This window comes from Lathyrus oleraceus, chromosome 4 (genome assembly GCF_024323335.1).
Source record: "Lathyrus oleraceus cultivar Zhongwan6 chromosome 4, CAAS_Psat_ZW6_1.0, whole genome shotgun sequence".
In the NCBI taxonomy this organism is placed as follows: domain Eukaryota; kingdom Viridiplantae; phylum Streptophyta; class Magnoliopsida; order Fabales; family Fabaceae; genus Lathyrus; species Lathyrus oleraceus.
In genome coordinates this window covers 500139286-500158006 of record NC_066582.1, presented here as the reverse complement: position 1 = coordinate 500158006, position 18721 = coordinate 500139286, and the positions used below count along the sequence as shown (strand labels likewise).

The window sequence follows — 18721 nt, the reverse complement described above, 5'->3', positions numbered from 1 at the left end:
GAAATTATATACGCAATGAAGCATTGCATTACATATAGAGATATATATAGGAAAAATAATCAATTATTATCAATAATTTTTTTATAAAAAAAGCAAAATAAATTATAGTGGAACTTCGATGATTGAAAGGTTATGTTAAAGAGAAGACCACGCGGCTCATTGTTGCATCAGAGAATACGTATCCAATGTTTTTCAAAAAATGTTCTTACATTTTGATATGTTTTTTCTTTTGAAACATGTATATATAGAAGGCATGTGCAATTTTAATTTATTAATTTGAAATATTATTTATTATTATTATTACAGAATAAAGTGTATAAGGTAAAGGAAACATATTGAAGGATTGATTTAGTGGTAGAAATTAAACAAACATATACACATGACGTGTGTGTGATTAGACACATAAATCATGTTATGTTTTTCAAAAAATATTTCTTTATTTGATGTGAAGAAAAGAGAAACTTGGAAGAATTAGAACCATACTTGTTAATATCCGTGTGTTTTACTACATTTGATTTAGTTCAAAATTAACTCAAACAAATCAATGGACATATAAATCTGTGAGATGTATGATGAAAAATGCGACAGGGCATAGTTATATTGTGGAACATAGATAAGAGGCAAGAACATGTGCATTGTGTACACAATAAAGGACAAGAAAAATTAACATGGTTAGATCCATGCCTTTCATTATATTAATGGCGACTATGATTTAAAATTTTGAGTGATGAAGAGAAAGAAAATATGTTTTGAGATTGTTAGAAATCAATAATATTAGAAAGTAGGAGAAAAATGTTTGAAAATGTCAGGGTTGTAGGACAGATAGGGCTAGTGGCGACATTGGGACCTGTGTTAGTGCGCGAGACACTTTTAGTGAGGAGAGAAAGAGAGAATAAAGAAATAAAATTTTTATTATTGAATTGAATTGAATTGAATAATAAAACTGAATTACAAAGTGTCTATTATATACATCTAAGTGACTTGATTACTAAGTAAAATAATAAACTAAGTAACAAACCCTAAACCCTAATTAGCTTTGGACTTTGGCCACACAACTCAACATGGATTATATATAATATCTCAACATACCCCATATAATCCAAGTTGTCGAAACACACTAATCATTGTCGATCTTCCATATTCATAATTTCTTTCTCAACATTAGGAACATGTCGATCTTTAATCTTTTGGTGAAAATATCGGCCAATTGTGCTTCACTTCAGCAATGCATTACTTTAAGTTCACCTCGATTCACCTTCTTCCTTAAGAAGTGAAATCTATCTTCTATGTGCTTACTTCTTCCATGCAAAGCTGGATTCTTCACAAAATTTATGGCTGACTTGTTGTCGACCTGCAGTATCAGAGGTTTCTTCACTTAGACCTTGATCTCTTCCAGCACAGATTTGATCCAAATTGCTTGATACACAACATATGATCCTACTATATATTCAGTCTCACACGATGATAATGCCACCACAGGTTGCTTTCTCGAGTACCAAGAGATTGAGACATCAAATACTTGAAAGAAATATCTAGTAGTGTTTCTTCGATCTTCCTTATCTCCACACCAATCAACATCTGGATAACAAGTAACCATAACTTCTTTGCTTTCAGAGTCTGGTCGAAATAAAATTCCATAGTTTGTCGATCCTTTTAAGTATCTCGAGATTCTTCTTGCAGCCTTCATGTGTGACACCCTTGGTTCACTCATATATCTTCTCACTAATTCGATTGAGAAACATATATCAGGTCGACTGTTGCACATATATCTCAGAGATCCAAGAATTTGTTTGAACAAAGTTGCATTTATTTTGTCTTCCTCTTTGTGCTTCTCCAACTTCAAATTTGGTTCGATAGGCGAAGATGTAGAAGTCGAATCATTCATTCTGAATCTCTTGAGTATCCCCTTGACGTACTTTCTTTGATATAACACCATACCTTGCTTCGACATTTGAAATTCCATGCCTAAGAAGTATGACAACTTTCCCAAATTCGGCATTTCAAATTCCTTCTTCATTAGCTCTTTGAACTTTGACAAGTTCTTCAAGCTATTTCTAGTTACTAGCAAGTCATCGACATATAAGCAGATGATTGTTATATCTTGTGCCAAAACCTGAACATAGACACCATACTCATATTGGCATTGACGAAACCCAATTCGACCAAGTATGAGTCAACCTTCTTGTTCCATGTCCTAGGTTTCTGCTTGAGACCATAAATCGCTTTGTGTAACTTGTATACTTTCCTTTCTTCCTCCTGAATCATAAACCCAGGAGGTTATGGGACATACACCTCTTCATCTAAAGGTATATTCAAAAATTCTGATTTCACATCTAAGTGAAAAGTCGACCAACCTTTCTTACATGCCAAGGCTACCACTAGTCGTACAGTTTCCAATCTTGCGACAGGTGCAAATACTTCAGAGTAGTCGAGTCCTGCTCGGTGAAGAAATCCTCTAGCTACCAATCTCTCCTTTTTTCTTGCTATCGACCCATAAACATTGTGCTTTAACTTGAACACCCACTTCACTTTGACAACTTTTGTATGGGCTGACAATTCGACAAACTCCCATGTGTTGTTTCTTTTGATTGCTTGTAACTCTTCGGCCATAGTAGACTTCCACTTCATATTCTTTAAAGTCTCGCTATAGCTGATTAGTTCAACACTTGCAAGTAAAGCAAAATGAACTAGTTCTCCATCTATTGTGGCTTTATCATCACTAACTACTTCATAGTCTTGAAGTCTTGCTAGACGAGCTTTAGTTCTTTGAGGTCTCTCACTTGTACTAGCCATAACCTCTCAGACTTCTATTGTGTCGGGTATGTCAGCAATAACTTCTACTTCAACTTAAATATTGATAATATCTTTGACTTCGACATCATTACTTGCTTCATCGAAATCATAGCTCATCAATGGCTTGTCAATTGCATTACTAGAATCCTAATCCCAGGCAGAATTTTCATCATTCACAATATCTCGGCTAATCATAATCTTCTGAATAATCAGATTGAACAAGCTGTATACTCCAGTCTTATGATATCCTACCAGAATCATAGGTTCACTCTTGTCATCAAGCTTCCTTCTTCTTGCATCAGGAACATGCTTGTAACACATAGAGCCAACACACCTTCAAATGACTCACTGATGGTCGTTTCCCACTCCACACTTCTCTAGGAACCTTGTTCTTCAGCTTATTGATAGGGAACCTGTTCAGTATATAAACAACAGTTGAAACAACTTCACCCCATAAGGATTTTGGAAGATTCTTCTACTTCAACATGCATCACGCCATGACCAATCTGGTCAAGTTTCTTCTTTCTGTTGTTCCATTATGTTGAGGAGTATAAGGATCAGTTACCTAATGATGAACACTATGTTCTGAATATAATGCTTCAAATATCTTGGATGTGTATTCGCCACCTCCATCTTTTTGCGACACCTTGATCTTCTTTTCACTATGGTTTTCGACAAGCATCTTGAATCTCTTAAAGATTTTAAATACTTTGTCCTTTTTCTTGATCACATAGATCCACATATTTCGACTAAACTCATCAATAAACGAAAAAAATATCTGTTTCCACCAATGGTATGCTCCTCAAAAGGACCATATACGTCTGAATGTACAACTTCGAGTATGCAGGAGGATCTCATTGGCATAGTCGAAACGAAATACTTCATGGACTACTTTCTGACTAGACAACCTTCAAAGAGTTTGTCGGGCATCTCAAAACTTGGTATACCAGTTAACATATCTTGAGTGATCAGTTGATTGAGCGACCTAAAATCCAGAGGGCCAAACCTCAGATGCCATAACCAACTACTTTTGTGGTCGACAATTGTTTTCTAACATTGTACCTCAGTCGAACTAAGCATGGTATTGTATGTTCTATTCTTCGACGGAGGAGATTTGAAGACCAAGTTATTATGGATGTTGAAAAGTTATAAGGCTCCATCTTACATCTTTGATCAAGGCCTTCACTCAATTACTCCTTTGAATAACTATGTTTCCAGTACCTTCAGCTTACAACGAGCTATTATCAATAAGTTTTATTTTACTCTTGTTCGACTCGTCGAAATTGACTAACCAAGCTTTTCGACCAGTCATGTGATTCGAGCAGCATGAGTCGAGGAACCAGATCTTGGACTCGACATGGTCATCTGCAACTGCATCCATAACCACCATATCATCAGAATCATCTAAATCATAACATGCAAGATTCGTTCCTTCGTCCCTTCCTTTTATCGATCCTTTTTCTTTCCTATACCAGCAATGCTTGGCCAAGTGACCCCACTTTTCACAGTTATAACATTACACACCTTTTCTTCTTTGTCTTTCTGATGGAAATTTCCTTCTCCTTTTTTCGAGGATTCAAAAGGTCTATCATTGACCTTATTCTTGTGAGGATTCGACCAAGACTTCTTTCCCCGAGTCTTATTGATTTTTTATTTAAACTTGTTGGAACCACCATTCTTCTTCCACGACTGAGCTTGTAGTGCCTGTATTGAGTCTTGAACTCCTTTCCTTTCGACAATCATAATCTCATGCGCCTCCAACGAACCAACCAAATCTTCTAGTTTTAGGGTTTCAAGATTGTTGGATTCTTGGATAGATACAATAATGTGATCAAAGTGAGAGGTCAACATACATATTACCTTCTCAACTATCATCTTATCAGTTTCTGCACCTTCGAGTTTTACCATAACCCTTCATGAGATGGATGAGTTTCTGCACCTTCGACACATAGCCTGCAATCTTTTCGTTTTCTCCCATCGACAACAATTCATATTTTCGTCACAAAGTTTGCAACTTGACAACCTTGACTTTCCCGCCTCCTTCATAGTACTTGACAAGAATATCTTATGCCTCCTTCATCGGTTCATCATGAGCGATTCTGTCGAAATTAGCCGTATCAACCATCGATTGGATGTAAAACGTCGCCTTGCAACCCTTCTTCTTTGAATCCTTGTGAGCGGTTCTCTGTGTGTCGGTTTCATCTTCACCAACCGCAGGAACACCATTAGTAACCACTTCTAGGGTTTCATTAAAGCCAAATAGAGATTGCATTTGTTTTCTCCATCGAAGCCAATTCTTGCCATCAAGAGTTGGAGTGGAGTTTGGTAAATTTCTGTTACCATTCATCTTTGCAGTGATTGATCAACAACAACCCATAATCCCGAAAATACGATCTCTGACGTGTGATTCTTAAAAACACGATTAAGAATCTAACTGAAGCTATGATACCTAGTTAGTGCGTGAGACACTTTTAGTAAGGAGAGAAAGAGAGAATAAGAAAATAAGGATTGTATTATTGAATTGAATTGAATAATAAAACTGAATTACAAAGTGTCTATTATATACACCTAAGTGACTTGACTACTAAGTAAAATAACAAACTAAGTAACACACCCTAAACCCTAATTAACTTTGGGCTTGAGCCACACAACTCAACTTGGATTATATATAATATCTCAACAATCTACAATGGCACAGTTCTGGCGGTCGGAAGGCCGCGCCGCCATCCCAACGATGTCGTGGGAGATACTTTAAGATATTAAGTGTTTCGTGTTGGAGCGAGCATAGGAAGTAGAGAGAGTTATTATATCGATGCAGCGATAAAATTCTCTGATATGGCGGAGTAAGGTGGATCTACAATGTTAACAATCCAACGTCCAAGTCAGTGTGGTCAGAGATATGTAGTTGCATTAGTGACAGTGATAATATACCTATTATGACGCGTAACCTGACTTATATATGGCAAGTGGTTAAAAATGTCTCTATTTAAGTTGGCATGTGACACGGTAACTGACACGTCGGTGGTTGGAATCAGGTTACCGTCTCTTTGGTGAGGTCTCACATGTTAACATGTCTTCCTTGATGACGGTATAAATTAGGCTCTTGTAATTGAGTCTGCTTTATTGGGACTTTGATCAACCTGAAACAATTGTCATCTAAGTATTTACTGTCACTAGTGCAACGAGGATTGCATTAGCGGATACTGGGTGGCCTCAGGCCCACTCTTCTCCACCACATCGAGTTTCATATGTAAGCCTTTGACTTTGAGAAAGGGATAGCTAAAAAGTCAGTTAGTGGGAGTAAGTGGCATCGGGAAGTTGCACATTAAATACATGTATGAACCCAAAATATTTTGTAGAGTGAACCTTACATGTGGCTCTACATCTAGAGGTAGAATTTTCCTTATAGAGTACTCGAGTATCATATGAGATTAAGGCTTAATTAAAACTATTGATTGTTCTAGTCAGGTTCGCTATATCTTCTATTATTGATCGTGTGGTAACTGATCAAATAATATATAAAGGTTCTAGGAAGAATCACATATTGTTTTCACCTTCATCGTCTATAAGATTTAGGGATTCTTCTAAAACTTCGTTTCACTTTTAACTTCACACGTGAATTGTGGAGGTTTAAAAATAATAGATTGAAATAAAATCATCTTCTAAAATAAAGTTTGTAAATATTTTGATAAAACATTTTATAGTAAAGTTAGGATGGATGAACCAAAGTAACCACAACAAAAATTCTCTTTATTATAAATGCATGAAAATCTTGACATTAATAATTAAAGTTGTAAATTATATAAATTATATTATAAAATTTGTATCACGCCTTTTATTACGTTTTAACTACCTATTATGATATAGGTTTTAAATGACATTAACTACGTATTAATTGATATTAATGCTTTTAAGTTGTGATTCAATAGAAAAATTTCTAATTAGCTAACACATGAGTTCTTGAGTTGTTATAAAAAATTTGGGTTGTCAAACCACTCGTTCAAATTAAAAATTAGGAAAATTTTACCTTATACCCCTACAGTTAGTCCCATACCCCTACATTTAAATTTTTTTGATCAAAATACCTTCATATAAATAGACTATATTTTCCATTTCAATTTTTTTTTACCATTTTCGTTGAAGAGTTCCGGAGAAGAGAAATATTTGACTTTTTTGCATTGTAAACCGGAACACTCAGAGTAAGTCTTTCGGTTCATTAAATGTATACCGGAACACTTCTCTAAAGAGTTCCGGTTTGTTCCATTTTAGGGGCACTGAACCGGAAGTCTTTTAGAAAGTCTTCCGGTTTGGAATGTTGTATACTGGAACACTTTCTTCGGAAGGCTTTTTTTTCTTTTTAAATTTTAATTATTTTTTTAAACAATTTTTTTTTGCAGTGATTCGAAGACGAGGCGCAGATGGTAGGATTCCAGTCCGCACGTTAGACCGGGGTGAATCTTCATCTGCAGCGGAGCCGGCTGGATATCCAGGAGGGCCGTACAATAAGTCTCTTTTGGTGAAGTATGAGCATCATGTTGCTCAACATTTATGGTTCGGTGAGGTAAGTAAACGGGCTATATTTAAAAATGAATAATAGTTGAATATAACATATTTTGTTTTTTAATATGTGCTTTAACTTTTTTTTAGGAATTCCAAAGAAAGAGTTGAAGATTGCTGGACATGGACTGAAGTTGACTTCTAGGATTCCATTGGCTCTTCCACCACAGATGGAGAGTTGGGTATCTAGATCCGGTTTATCTTCCCTGCAGAGAACCGGTTTGAACAAGATAGACACAAATCTTGTCTCTGCATTTGTCGAAAGATGGCATCTAGAGACATTTTCATTTCACATGCCGTTTAGTGAAATGAACATTACTTTAGATGATGTCGCATGTATACTTCACTTGCCCATCAGGGATATCTTCTGGAGTCCTCAGAATGTGACTGAAGAGGTAGCTGTTGAACTTGCTGTTGACTACCTAGATCTTGCTGTTTTCCGTAATATACTACTTTGAAAACTACTAGATTTTCTAATTATGTTATTGGAATTAGAAAAATCATTTATATTTAAGGTTATCAATATCTCATTATCAATCATCATCACCATTTAAGCAAATATACAAAATAATTTCCAAATTTTTTATAGTATGTTGATTTATATTTAGAAAAAGATGTCTCTAGTCATCAACAATTTGATATGAAAATTTTAAGGGTAAATACAAACAAAAAAAAGTCTTAAAATATTAATTCATGGGAAGAACAAGTACTATAATAAGTAAGCGTTGTATTCAATGAAGTGTTCACAATTAATTTCCTATATATTACTAAATTCTAATTCTTTATTGTTAAATTTTTATTTCATTTTTTAAATAATTATTATAATTGTAACAGTTTTAGTTTTATACTTTAAGAACTTATCATTTTGTTGCAACAATCACATTATTACAAATGTAAATTTTGTTATACAATATTAAGCTTCATCTAATTATTGAACTTTTGGTTATGTCAAAGTAGATATTGCCATAAGATAACCAAATGATTTAAAGGTTGATCACTTGAGTAAGGGAAGAACAACAAGCAAGAATCTAGTTAGGACTTCATTTGAGGTGACCATTCTCACTTATTTTTTTGACTTTTAGATATTGCATGTAAACTGTTTGATAAATGTTCTTGATGTTTGTTTATTTTTGTGTGTGTTGTTAAAGCTTTCATTGTCTTGCTTGAATGTTTTCAACATGTCTGCTTGAGAAAACGGTGTATGAACTTTGTTCTTGATGATAAAGTTGCTTGCTCTTTGTTCCGATGCGTTGGGAATCATACTTTTTTTTGGTTTGAAATCATCGTGGTGAAATACTAGACCATATACTCTCGTTAGCCGAACGATTTGTTGATGTAGAAGGATCTACGCGAATCATCTTACCTAAAGAAAATGCCGGTTGTCTTGGTTGGGGAAGAACCATTGATTCACTTCCTAGGAGAACCGCAACATTTGACATTGTGGGCCTGTGTTGCGGATCTTCCTGCACACACAAGAGCCCAATATGAATGCACCTAAGAACTTCCGTTTCAGAATCAATACATGACTCCGATAATATAGAATCGACAATTTCTAATCCCTTTCCTTCATTCCACATCCTCCAAGCCTGTCGTAGTTTAGACAAATATGATTATATATAAAAAGTGAAGCTGTACTATACTACTAATAAATCAAGTCTTCAATTAATGAAATTACATATCCCAGGAGAGTCGGGGCAAGTCCGGTTATGTAAAATCCGCTATTTCTTTTTCCACTGATGATTTCCAGCATAATTACGCCAAAGCTGAAGACATCAGATTTCACTGAGAATAATCCCTCCATTGCATACTCTGGTGCCATATATCCACTATTTTGTATATCAGCGTCTAGAACATAAAATACTAAGGCAATGACGAAAAATAAATTATAAGATGAGTGAATTTAAGTTAGCTTACTGTGTTCCCACAACTCTTTTTGTGTTTGCTGTATTCTGATTCTCAGAAAACATTCTCGCCATACCAAAATCTGATATTTTTACTATTAACTCATGGTCTAACAACACATTGTTTGGCTTTAGGTCGCGATGAATGATTTTAAGCCGAGATTCCTCGTGTAGATAAAGTAGTCCTCTTGCTATGCCGCCGATGATGCCATAGCATGTGTTCCAATCAAGTTTTGGACGTTTGTTTGGATCTAGGATGGTAAAGAACAAAATCAATCACTTTTGCAAAATCAAACACAATCAATATCACATTTGGAATTTTATTTGTATATGAAAAGTAAGCAGCAGCAACAAAAAACAAACCGAATATAAATCGATCAAGGCTTCTATTTGACATGAGTTCATATATGAGCATCTTTTCTTCTCCTTCTAAGACACATCCCAACAATCTCACCAAATTCTTGTGTTGAAGTTTAGCTATTAGAATGACCTCATTTTTTAATTCTTCTATACCTTGCCAAGACTTTTTCGACAATCTCTTAACCGCTATTTCGTTACCATCCGGTAGAACACCCTGCAATCAAATTCCAAAATCAAACATTACATCATGACAGTAATCTTAACTTAGGCCTCACCCAGGTTACAAAGAATTTTACCTTGTAGACCACACCAAACCCTCCTTGTCCCAACCTATTTTTATCCGAAAATTCACCGGTAGCCGCCTTAATGGTTGCTAAAGTCATAAACATCTTTTCATCAGAACTAACCAATTGACCTTCTTGTGTGATTACTACATTCTTACTGCTAGACAACTCTTGTAATAGCGTCCTATCGCTTTTTTCTTCGTCTGTTTTATTTTATTATTCAAAAACACAATTATATAGGAACAAAATAGAAGAGAACTAAGGCTCTAAATAGAAGTACTTCACCTCTTTCTCTGTCCTTTTTCTTCCTGAGGCAAGTAGTGCACAGCCCGATAAAAGCTGTTAATGTTAAAACTGAGCCACTTATAGTCAAGATAAACATCCATGGCTTCCATTTTCCTTCTTTAAAATTGAAAAAGCTTGTATCAAATATCAATAGACTCTAACCTTTATGGTTTTCAAATAGCATTGAATTACTTTAAAAAAGTATGAATAATTTCTTGATATATTGTCAGATTCGAAAGCCTTTAATTAATTACCTTTGGAAGTTGGGAAAATCAGAAGGGATGCTGATAATGAAGAAGCATTAAAAAATTCAAACTGATCGAATCTAACGTTGCAATTGCGACTAACAATAATCCCTCCTTCCCTGTATGAGCAGCATTGGTTGAGTTCTGTAATTGCAGAACTCAAACAACTTCTGCATTCAGTTTCAGAAATGTCCTTCGTACATTCGGCAAGTCCATAAATTCTTTTCTTGACGGAAAATTCGATTTCTGCTGTTGCAAACATGTTCTTAGAAGGGCTAAAAGCAGCCTCATTTGAGATATTGTTCATTAAATAATTCAAAACCTGTTGAAAACTAGTAGGATCTGAAACGCGCTTCTCTAGATCATTCTGCTTTGGATATTTTCCAGTGTAAACCGCGTTTGTAAAGAACATCTGAAACGAATACCGAACTTGACAAAGTTCATACCATATCATTGCATCCTCACTCTTACACCTATTCATTAAATCCTTACTTGCTTTCTCAATGCATTCATTACAAACTGTGGAATTTGTTATGTCCCCTCTGCATAGTGCTTGTCCATAAACTTTTTCTAGTCCTTCTCCTGTTGATGTGTTGTTGAAGAAACTTGTGTTTGAAGCTACTATGTTGGAAGATAGAGTTTTCATGAGAAGCTCGAGATTCTTGTGGAATGAAGTGTTGGAAGTGTAAAATGGAAAATTATCAGGACAATATGTATCTATAGGATTGTCTGTACCAGAAACAAAGTTGAGAGATTTTAACACTAAAATGATTAACATAATCATAGCTGAAGAAATTTTATCTTTGTCCATGATCACAATTTCACTTTTCCACCAACAGACAAAACATCAAGGTTATAGTTTATGATGAACATGGTATACTAAATATTAATTGTTTTACTGATTCTTGATCAAATAATCCGCGGAACCACATTTCTGGTCATAATAAAATATAAAAGTCAATATATGACTTACATTTCAATTCAACCTTTTAAATAGTTGAGTTACAATCAAACGGTTGCTTGATTATGATAGCAATAATATATTATAGCATAAATACCACTTTGACAGAGTCTTGATTAGTATTTTAATAACATCATATTATACTAAGGTTAAGGTAGTATTAAGTATCATCAATATGATAGATATCTAAAAAAATATGAATTTTTCTAAATTATTATTAACCTTATAGTCACATTATGAAGTAAGCTGTGTACTAGTCATGAGCGACTTTCATTGTATGAATAAAATATACTAATTTATTAAGAACTGATCTAAGCTAATTTGGTTTGATTTGATTATTATGTTAGAACTTTTTCTAATATTTGTTGGACTACAATTAATAGTAGTTTTTTGTTTTATAAAGACCGGTTGATATTGTGATCTATTTGATGTTTATATCATATAAATGTGATTAATAATAATGGATTTTTGGACATTTAATACTAATTTGTGTTGAATAAAGCATAAGTTTAACCATTAGGGTCTATGATGGACTATGAAGCACCGACGCCTCTAGAAGTAGACGTGTTGCTGTGTCTAACACGTATCGGTGTCCGATACTTGTATGACATCCGTAGGATACGTCTCGGAAAAGGCAGATAAATAACGAAAAGTCAATCAAGTGTTCCAAAAGAAAGTTTTGATTTTGTTAGATCCATGGTTTCAAATTGTGGTCTGCATCTGCAATTGCAGTGTGATCTTCAATCACGTGTGCGACTCATCGTAACTGCAGCAGACGATTTACGTCATGTTTGTTTAAATTTTCTTGCCAAAAATTAAAATTTTCCTGCAATTTAAAATAATGGTTAGACCCTGCTAAAAACTTGCACGACCTGAATTCAATTCAATGATCAAATTCTATTTGCCAAGAGATAGAATCTTTCAGTTTTTCAACTTTCAGACTTTGGATACAGTTTAATCGACATTTCAAAATCCTTTAGCATAATTTCTTATTCTTGCTTCGTATAATATTCAAAATAAGTACAAACAGAAACATTTTCCTGGAAATTAATTATAGCCACTTGGCTCTCAAGTTTGAATCAAAAACAAGCTTAGCTATTTCCTGGTAATTTAACATGTTTTACTCAGCAGAGGGAAGACATAAGAAAAAATATTGAAAGAGAACTACCAACTTAGTTTAGAATCAGAAGCAGAAAAAATAACATGATTCATCATCATCATCTTACTCTTTCCAAATCAATTCAATTCATCCTTGTTTTCTGTACTCTCTATTTTCTTTCATTTGTCGCCTTTGCAGATCCCCCATATGAAACGTGTTCCACACGGAACATCTATACAAATCGAAGTTCGTTTGAGAACAATCTAAGCAACCTCCTTCTCTCTTTACCCTCTAATGTTTCAGCTTCAATCTCCAAATTTGGTAATACTTCTTCAGGAATTGGCCTAGATAGAGTTTATGGTCTCTACATGTGCCTTGACTTCGTTTCAAACGAAACTTGCCACAAATGTGTAGCAAACGCAATAGAAGACATTGTAAAACTCTGTCCTCAATCAGATGAAGCAGTTGTATATGAAGAATTCTGTCAATTACGTTATTCAAATAAAAATTTCATAGGCTCCTTGAACATTACCGGGAACATTGGGAAAGATAATGTACAGAACATTTCGGAACCTGAGAAATATGAGTCTGTTGTGAATAAAATATTGAATAATCTTACTGAGATAGCGTCTTTTAATGTTTCCACGAACATGTATGCTACTGGAAAAGTAGCTTTTGAAGATAAGACAGTATATGCTTTAGTGCAGTGTACAAGAGATTTATCAGCCAATGATTGCAGTAAGTGTCTGCAAAGTGCTATTGGAGATATACCAAGTTGTTGTTATGCCTCCATTGGTGCAAGAGTTTGGAGTCGTAGCTGTTATTTAAGATATGAGTTTTATCCATTTTATCTCGGTGAAATAGAATCCACAAGTTCTTCAACTAACCAAGGAGGGAAAAGTAAGCATTTCTTAAGTTTCAACACTGTTCTTTAACATTCTGTCAAAACCTGTTTTGATTGATTTTCTATGCAGATAAATCAAGCAAAATATGGATGATTACTGCTATTGCAGTTGGGGTAGTCTTGGTGATAATAATTATCATTTTCTACTTATGCTTTATCAGAAATTGGCAAAGTAAGTTGTTTGATTTATCATCTTTTATCAAACCCTCAAGCTTATTTTTTCTTTGAGATGAATCTTCATCTTTTTTATCCTGTGTTTTGTAACAGTTCTAATTCATTTGTTTCTTGTAATTAGGAAAGAACGGACAAGGTAATATATCTAATAATTTCCCTTTTATTGATATTGGTTCTCTTTGCGTGGCTACCAAAAACTTCTCCGATTCAAATAAGCTCGGGCAAGGTGGATTTGGTCCTGTTTACAAGGTATATATAGAATTCAAGTTTATTCACATTTTTTGTATGAACGATTATCATCGTATGGAAGTTTTGTTTCTTTATTTGCAGGGTATACTTAGTGATGGCATGGAAGTGGCAATCAAGAGGCTCTCAACTTGTTCTGAGCAGGGTTCAGAAGAATTCATTAATGAGGTTATGTTGATATTGAAACTTCAACACAAAAATCTTGTAAAGCTTCTAGGATTTTGTGTCGATGGAGAAGAGAAGCTTCTTGTTTATGAATATTTGCCCAATGGTAGCCTTGATGTCGTCCTTTTTGGTACGTAGTATATTCCAATTTTCACCGTTTTTTAGGATTATATTTATCAAATTCGGTACTCATGTGTTTACAACACTCACATACGTTGCGCATCAACCAACTGCGCTAGACCCTAATGTTTCTTACATTTCTATTGATCCAGAGGAAAGTGCACATCTTGATTGGACCAAACGAGTTGATATAATAAATGGAATAGCAAGAGGCGTTCTCTATCTTCATGAAGATTCTAGACTTCAAATAATACATAGAGATCTAAAAGCAAGTAACATATTGTTGGACTGTGACATGAATCCAAAGATTTCAGACTTTGGCATGGCAAGGATATTTGCAGGAAGTGAAGGCGAAGCTAACACTACCACAATAGTTGGCACATAGTAAGCACTTAGTTCCTTGCATCAACATTTTTTCCTTTCCATATGTTTGCATGCTTAACAATTCTATATTGCAGTGGATATATGGCTCCAGAATATGCAATGGAGGGTCTATATTCCATAAAATCCGATGTTTTCGGCTTTGGAGTACTATTGCTTGAGATCATTACAGGTATTATTATTTTTGATAGAAACCATAGATAAAATAAAAGTATAGAAAACCTGAAAATGTCGATTACATCAAAAACAACTAACTAATGTAACTAAGTTTACAATCTAATAACAGGTAAACGTAACGCTGGTTTCTGTTACTCCAAAAGCACTTCTAGTCTACTAGCTTATGTAAGTGTCCATAATCTGAATTCACTACATGAGTGAGTGACCAATGATTATTACTTAACATCATTAGTTAATGATTTTGCAGGCATGGCATCTATGGAATAATGGAAAGGGATTGGAATTAAGGGATCCGTTGTTGTTATCATGTCCCGAAGACCAGTTTCTGACATACATGAATATTGGATTGCTATGTGTTCAAGAAGATGCATATGATAGACCAACCATGTCTTCTGTTGTTTTGATGTTGATGAATGAATCAGTAATGCTTTGCCAACCTGAAAAACCTCCTTTCTCGGTAGGGAGACTCAATGTCATTGATCCAAATGTTCTAGATTTGGAAGAATACTCAGTCAATCTGTTAACTATTTCTGATATCTTGCCCGTGTAATGTAAATCAATGTAGTCTTTCGTACCGTGTTGTGTGGATTAAGAAGCACCAATGTAACGTTCATAACTCGCAAGCTGCGAATTACTAACATACATACTCCACTTTGAATAGGGTATTAGAGTATACACATTCAGTTAGTTGTTATTTCTGTTTTACCAGTTAGTGTAGAAAGTTAGTTTGTTATTATCGTTGCGTATTGAGTTAGTGCACGCCAGCACGATGGTAAATGTTGTGCGAACTATATATGATAACTTGGAGAAGTTCATTTTTGAAGTCATAGGAGCAAAAAGTTCTAGAATTCATTGTCATGTAGAGAGGAGTTGGAACTAAATCCTCTTAATCTGATCATAGATAGATGAGACGAGAGTTTTACTTTGCCACATGTGAGAACAAAATGAAAATATATATATTATTTTTTAACTTAATGAAAAAAAAAATAGAGATTTAAAATTACTATTAATAGTTTCCTTCTCCTAAATCCATCACAAAAGGTCAAATCTCCCATGTGACTTGTTCTTTGCTAATATTTCGATTCTAACTCTCCTCACTCCCTCAACTTCCATAACCTTATACTCTCTAACTCTTGTCACCATTTTTCTATTTTTATCATTTCAATCTCTCTTAAATTTCTCTCAACATTAACATCATAATGTTTCCACATTAGTGTTAATTAATTTCACCTAGAGTGTCACTCCAACCTCTTTAACTAATTACAACAATTCCATCATGCAAATGAATGAAAGATTGACAACACAATAAATAAATAAAAACATGTCAAACATATGGATATGTAAATTGTTATCATCATTAATAACATTGTTGATAATTTCATCTTGTGTCTATGTATGTGAAGGTCAAGAAGCGATGGCGACGGCTCTTCCTCCGGCCGCAGAAACATGTAATGGAGTTTTTATTTCCTACCAACTAATGGACCGAAGGAAGGAATTTCCCCGTGTTAAGAACGTCACGGCGCAATCATGGGCCTTTAATGCGACCGCGAAGGTTCTCAACACGGGGAAAGATGTTGTTAAATCATGGAAGTTGTTTATAGGATTTCAACATGATGAGATCCTTATCTCCGCCGACGGAGGTATCCCGTTTGAAGCGGGAGAATTTCCCGCGGATGTCGGAAATGGGACAACCTTAGTTGGAAGTAATTTAGCAGATTTGGAAACTTCTATTAATACAGCTAATGATATGAACCAAATTCAAGCATTGATTAAAATATCTGGTACACAGTTTGGAGTTAAACCACCTGGAGTTCCATTGCCTAAAACCATCAAGTTGGACAATGATGGATATAAGTGCCCTCGACCAACTACGCGTAGTAAGTCACCTTCTTCGTCCAAACATTAGATGCAGTTTTGATCACTCTATTTTATTTTATTTCGCTCATCATTTTTGTCTATCTATGTTGTTTTGTTAATGATTTTGATCACTTTATTTTAAATATATGAATATACTCTCTCTTTGCGGTCGCGATATTGCGATGATGGTAACACCTATTACAATAGTTGCAATGTGAATACTAATCGAGAGACATTTGAAATAATGATCACAATTTTCTTGATTTTCTGGTTATATATGTGGCACCGACACATCTGATTAAAGGTGTGTCTGAGTCGGTGTCTGTGTTCGAAATCGACACCGACATATGTGATTTTGTTTAATTTATTATTTTTTAAAATTATTAAAACGTGTTAGTGTCGATGTGATATTTTCGATGTTCGTGCTTTGTAGTATTCTAGTTCCATTACTTCTTACTAACTAGAGAAACATGTAATTCTCTATTTCATAGAGAGAATCATGCAGGCATGTTGTAACAGAGATCCAAAATCCAAAAAAAAACTTATAAAGACAAAATTCATACCACGTCAAAAAGGTGACCTAACAATATCCTATGATGTTGTTCAAGCATATGACAACAACTATCTTGTTCAAGTAACAATGGAGAATCATAGTCCTTTAGGACGTTTAGATCGTTGGAACCTAACATGGGAATGGACAAGAGGTGAGTTCATACAACAAATGAAAGGCGCATTCACGCGCGAGATCGAGTATACAGGTTGCATCTTTGGTCCTCCAGGACAATATTACAAAGACATGGATTTCTCTAAAGTTATGAACTGTCAAAAACATCCTGTGATCAGTGATATGCCACCAGAAAAATCTAATGATACAGAACTTGGTAAAATTCCGTTTTGTTGTCGAAACGGTACGCTTTTACCTATAATCATGGATCCATCACAATCCAAATCCATTTTTCAAATGCAAGTTTTTAAATCTCCACCGGATTTGGATAAAACTTCTCTTTTTCCACCAGCAAAATGGAAAATAACGGGTGTTCTTAACCCGGCTTATGAATGTGGACCGCCGTTGAAAGTCCAACCGACAATATTTCCGGAGACTAGAGGATTGGATGCTATAACCTATGCTATTGCAAGTTGGCAAATAGTTTGCAATATAACAAAACCTAAACAAAGAACAACTGGATGTTGTGTTTCCTTTTCTGCTTTCTATAATGAATCTATTGTTCCATGCAACACGTGCGCATGTGGTTGCGATGAAGACGAAGATAACGGCCGTTGTAACCCTAATGCAAAATCAATGCTTTTACCTTCAGAAGCACTTCTTGTTCCTTTTGAAAATCGAACGAAGAAGACGGTTGCTTGGGCTAAGTTAAAGCATTTTCATGTACCTAGAAAGTTACCATGTGGTGATAATTGTGGAGTTAGCATAAATTGGCATGTAGCTTCTGATCATAAAGGTGGTTGGAGTGCAAGAATCACTTTGTTTAATTGGAAGCCCTATTTTTTTAAGAATTGGTTCACTGCCTTGCAGTTCAAGAAAACTGTTTCTGATGGTTTTGAGAAAGTTTATTCTTTTAATGGAACATTGCTTAGGAAAATCAACAATACTATTTTCATGCAAGGAATAGAAGGATCAAACTATTTGATAGGTATAGATAATGAAACAAATCCAAAGGTTCCTGGAAAACAACAATCTGTTATTTCTTTTACAAAAAAGTTTATGCCAACTATGCAAATAGCTAAAGGTGATGGCTTTCCTACAAAGGTGCTTTTCAATGGAGAAGAGTGTTCTCTTCCAACTCAATTTCCTATGAGAAGTGGAAATCAACATAATGTATATTTAGTACAACAAGTGTTAATCTTAGTTTTAGCTTTTACAATGATTCAAATATTGTATTAGGGTTAGGATGCCATTGTGAACAAAAATTTATTTAGACTTTTTTTATATATCTAGCTTTGCTTAATTATTTTCCCCTTTATCTTATGTTGGGCTCTTTTTATATTTAGACCAAAAATATATAGTTAATAACAATCAAAATTGTTGTTAATTATTTTCAACCGATAGATAATGAGTTATGGCATATTGCTATATTCATTAACTTACTTCTAAACTATTAAATTATGATAATTATCTTACTTTATTCGAGTCACGTCATAATTAAAAAAAAAGCTTAAATATAATTTTAATCATCCTATTTTAATATTTATA

At 34.5% G+C, this 18721-nt stretch overlaps 3 protein-coding genes across 5 annotated transcripts; 2 read left to right on the top strand and 1 right to left on the bottom strand.

Annotated features, from left to right (window-relative positions):
• Positions 1-8125: 8125 nt before the first annotated feature.
• On the top strand, positions 8126-15475 carry LOC127076834 (cysteine-rich receptor-like protein kinase 10). Of its 3 annotated transcripts, none has more exons than XM_051018626.1 (8): positions 8126-8399; positions 12684-13385; positions 13460-13561; positions 13685-14104; positions 14247-14478; positions 14553-14647; positions 14762-14817; positions 14900-15475. In XM_051018626.1, exons 2-8 carry the CDS (start codon positions 12854-12856, stop codon positions 15200-15202), a joined length of 1740 nt encoding a protein of 579 aa, XP_050874583.1. In that variant the 5' UTR covers positions 8126-8399; positions 12684-12853; the 3' UTR covers positions 15203-15475. The 3 variants fall into 3 exon arrangements, with proteins under 3 accessions (XP_050874583.1, XP_050874582.1, XP_050874581.1); XM_051018625.1 differs by lacking the exon at positions 8126-8399 and having other exon boundaries at positions 11141-13385; positions 13685-13812; positions 13894-14104; XM_051018624.1 differs by lacking the exon at positions 8126-8399 and having other exon boundaries at positions 11141-13385.
• Positions 8324-11306, bottom strand: LOC127076832 (cysteine-rich receptor-like protein kinase 15). Its single transcript, XM_051018623.1, has 7 exons — positions 10435-11306; positions 10181-10297; positions 9908-10098; positions 9615-9825; positions 9265-9502; positions 9026-9176; positions 8324-8936 (listed from the first exon to the last, which is right to left on the bottom strand). The coding sequence occupies exons 1-7, from the start codon at positions 11234-11236 to the stop codon at positions 8631-8633; spliced, it is 2016 nt and encodes a 671-aa protein (XP_050874580.1). The 5' UTR covers positions 11237-11306; the 3' UTR covers positions 8324-8630.
• Positions 15476-15757: 282 nt separating the features above from the next.
• LOC127138218 (COBRA-like protein 10) lies at positions 15758-18412 on the top strand. The gene is made up of 2 exons (XM_051064609.1): positions 15758-16529; positions 17001-18412. Exons 1-2 carry the CDS (start codon positions 15974-15976, stop codon positions 18410-18412), a joined length of 1968 nt encoding a protein of 655 aa, XP_050920566.1. The 5' UTR covers positions 15758-15973.
• Positions 18413-18721: the final 309 nt, after the last annotated feature.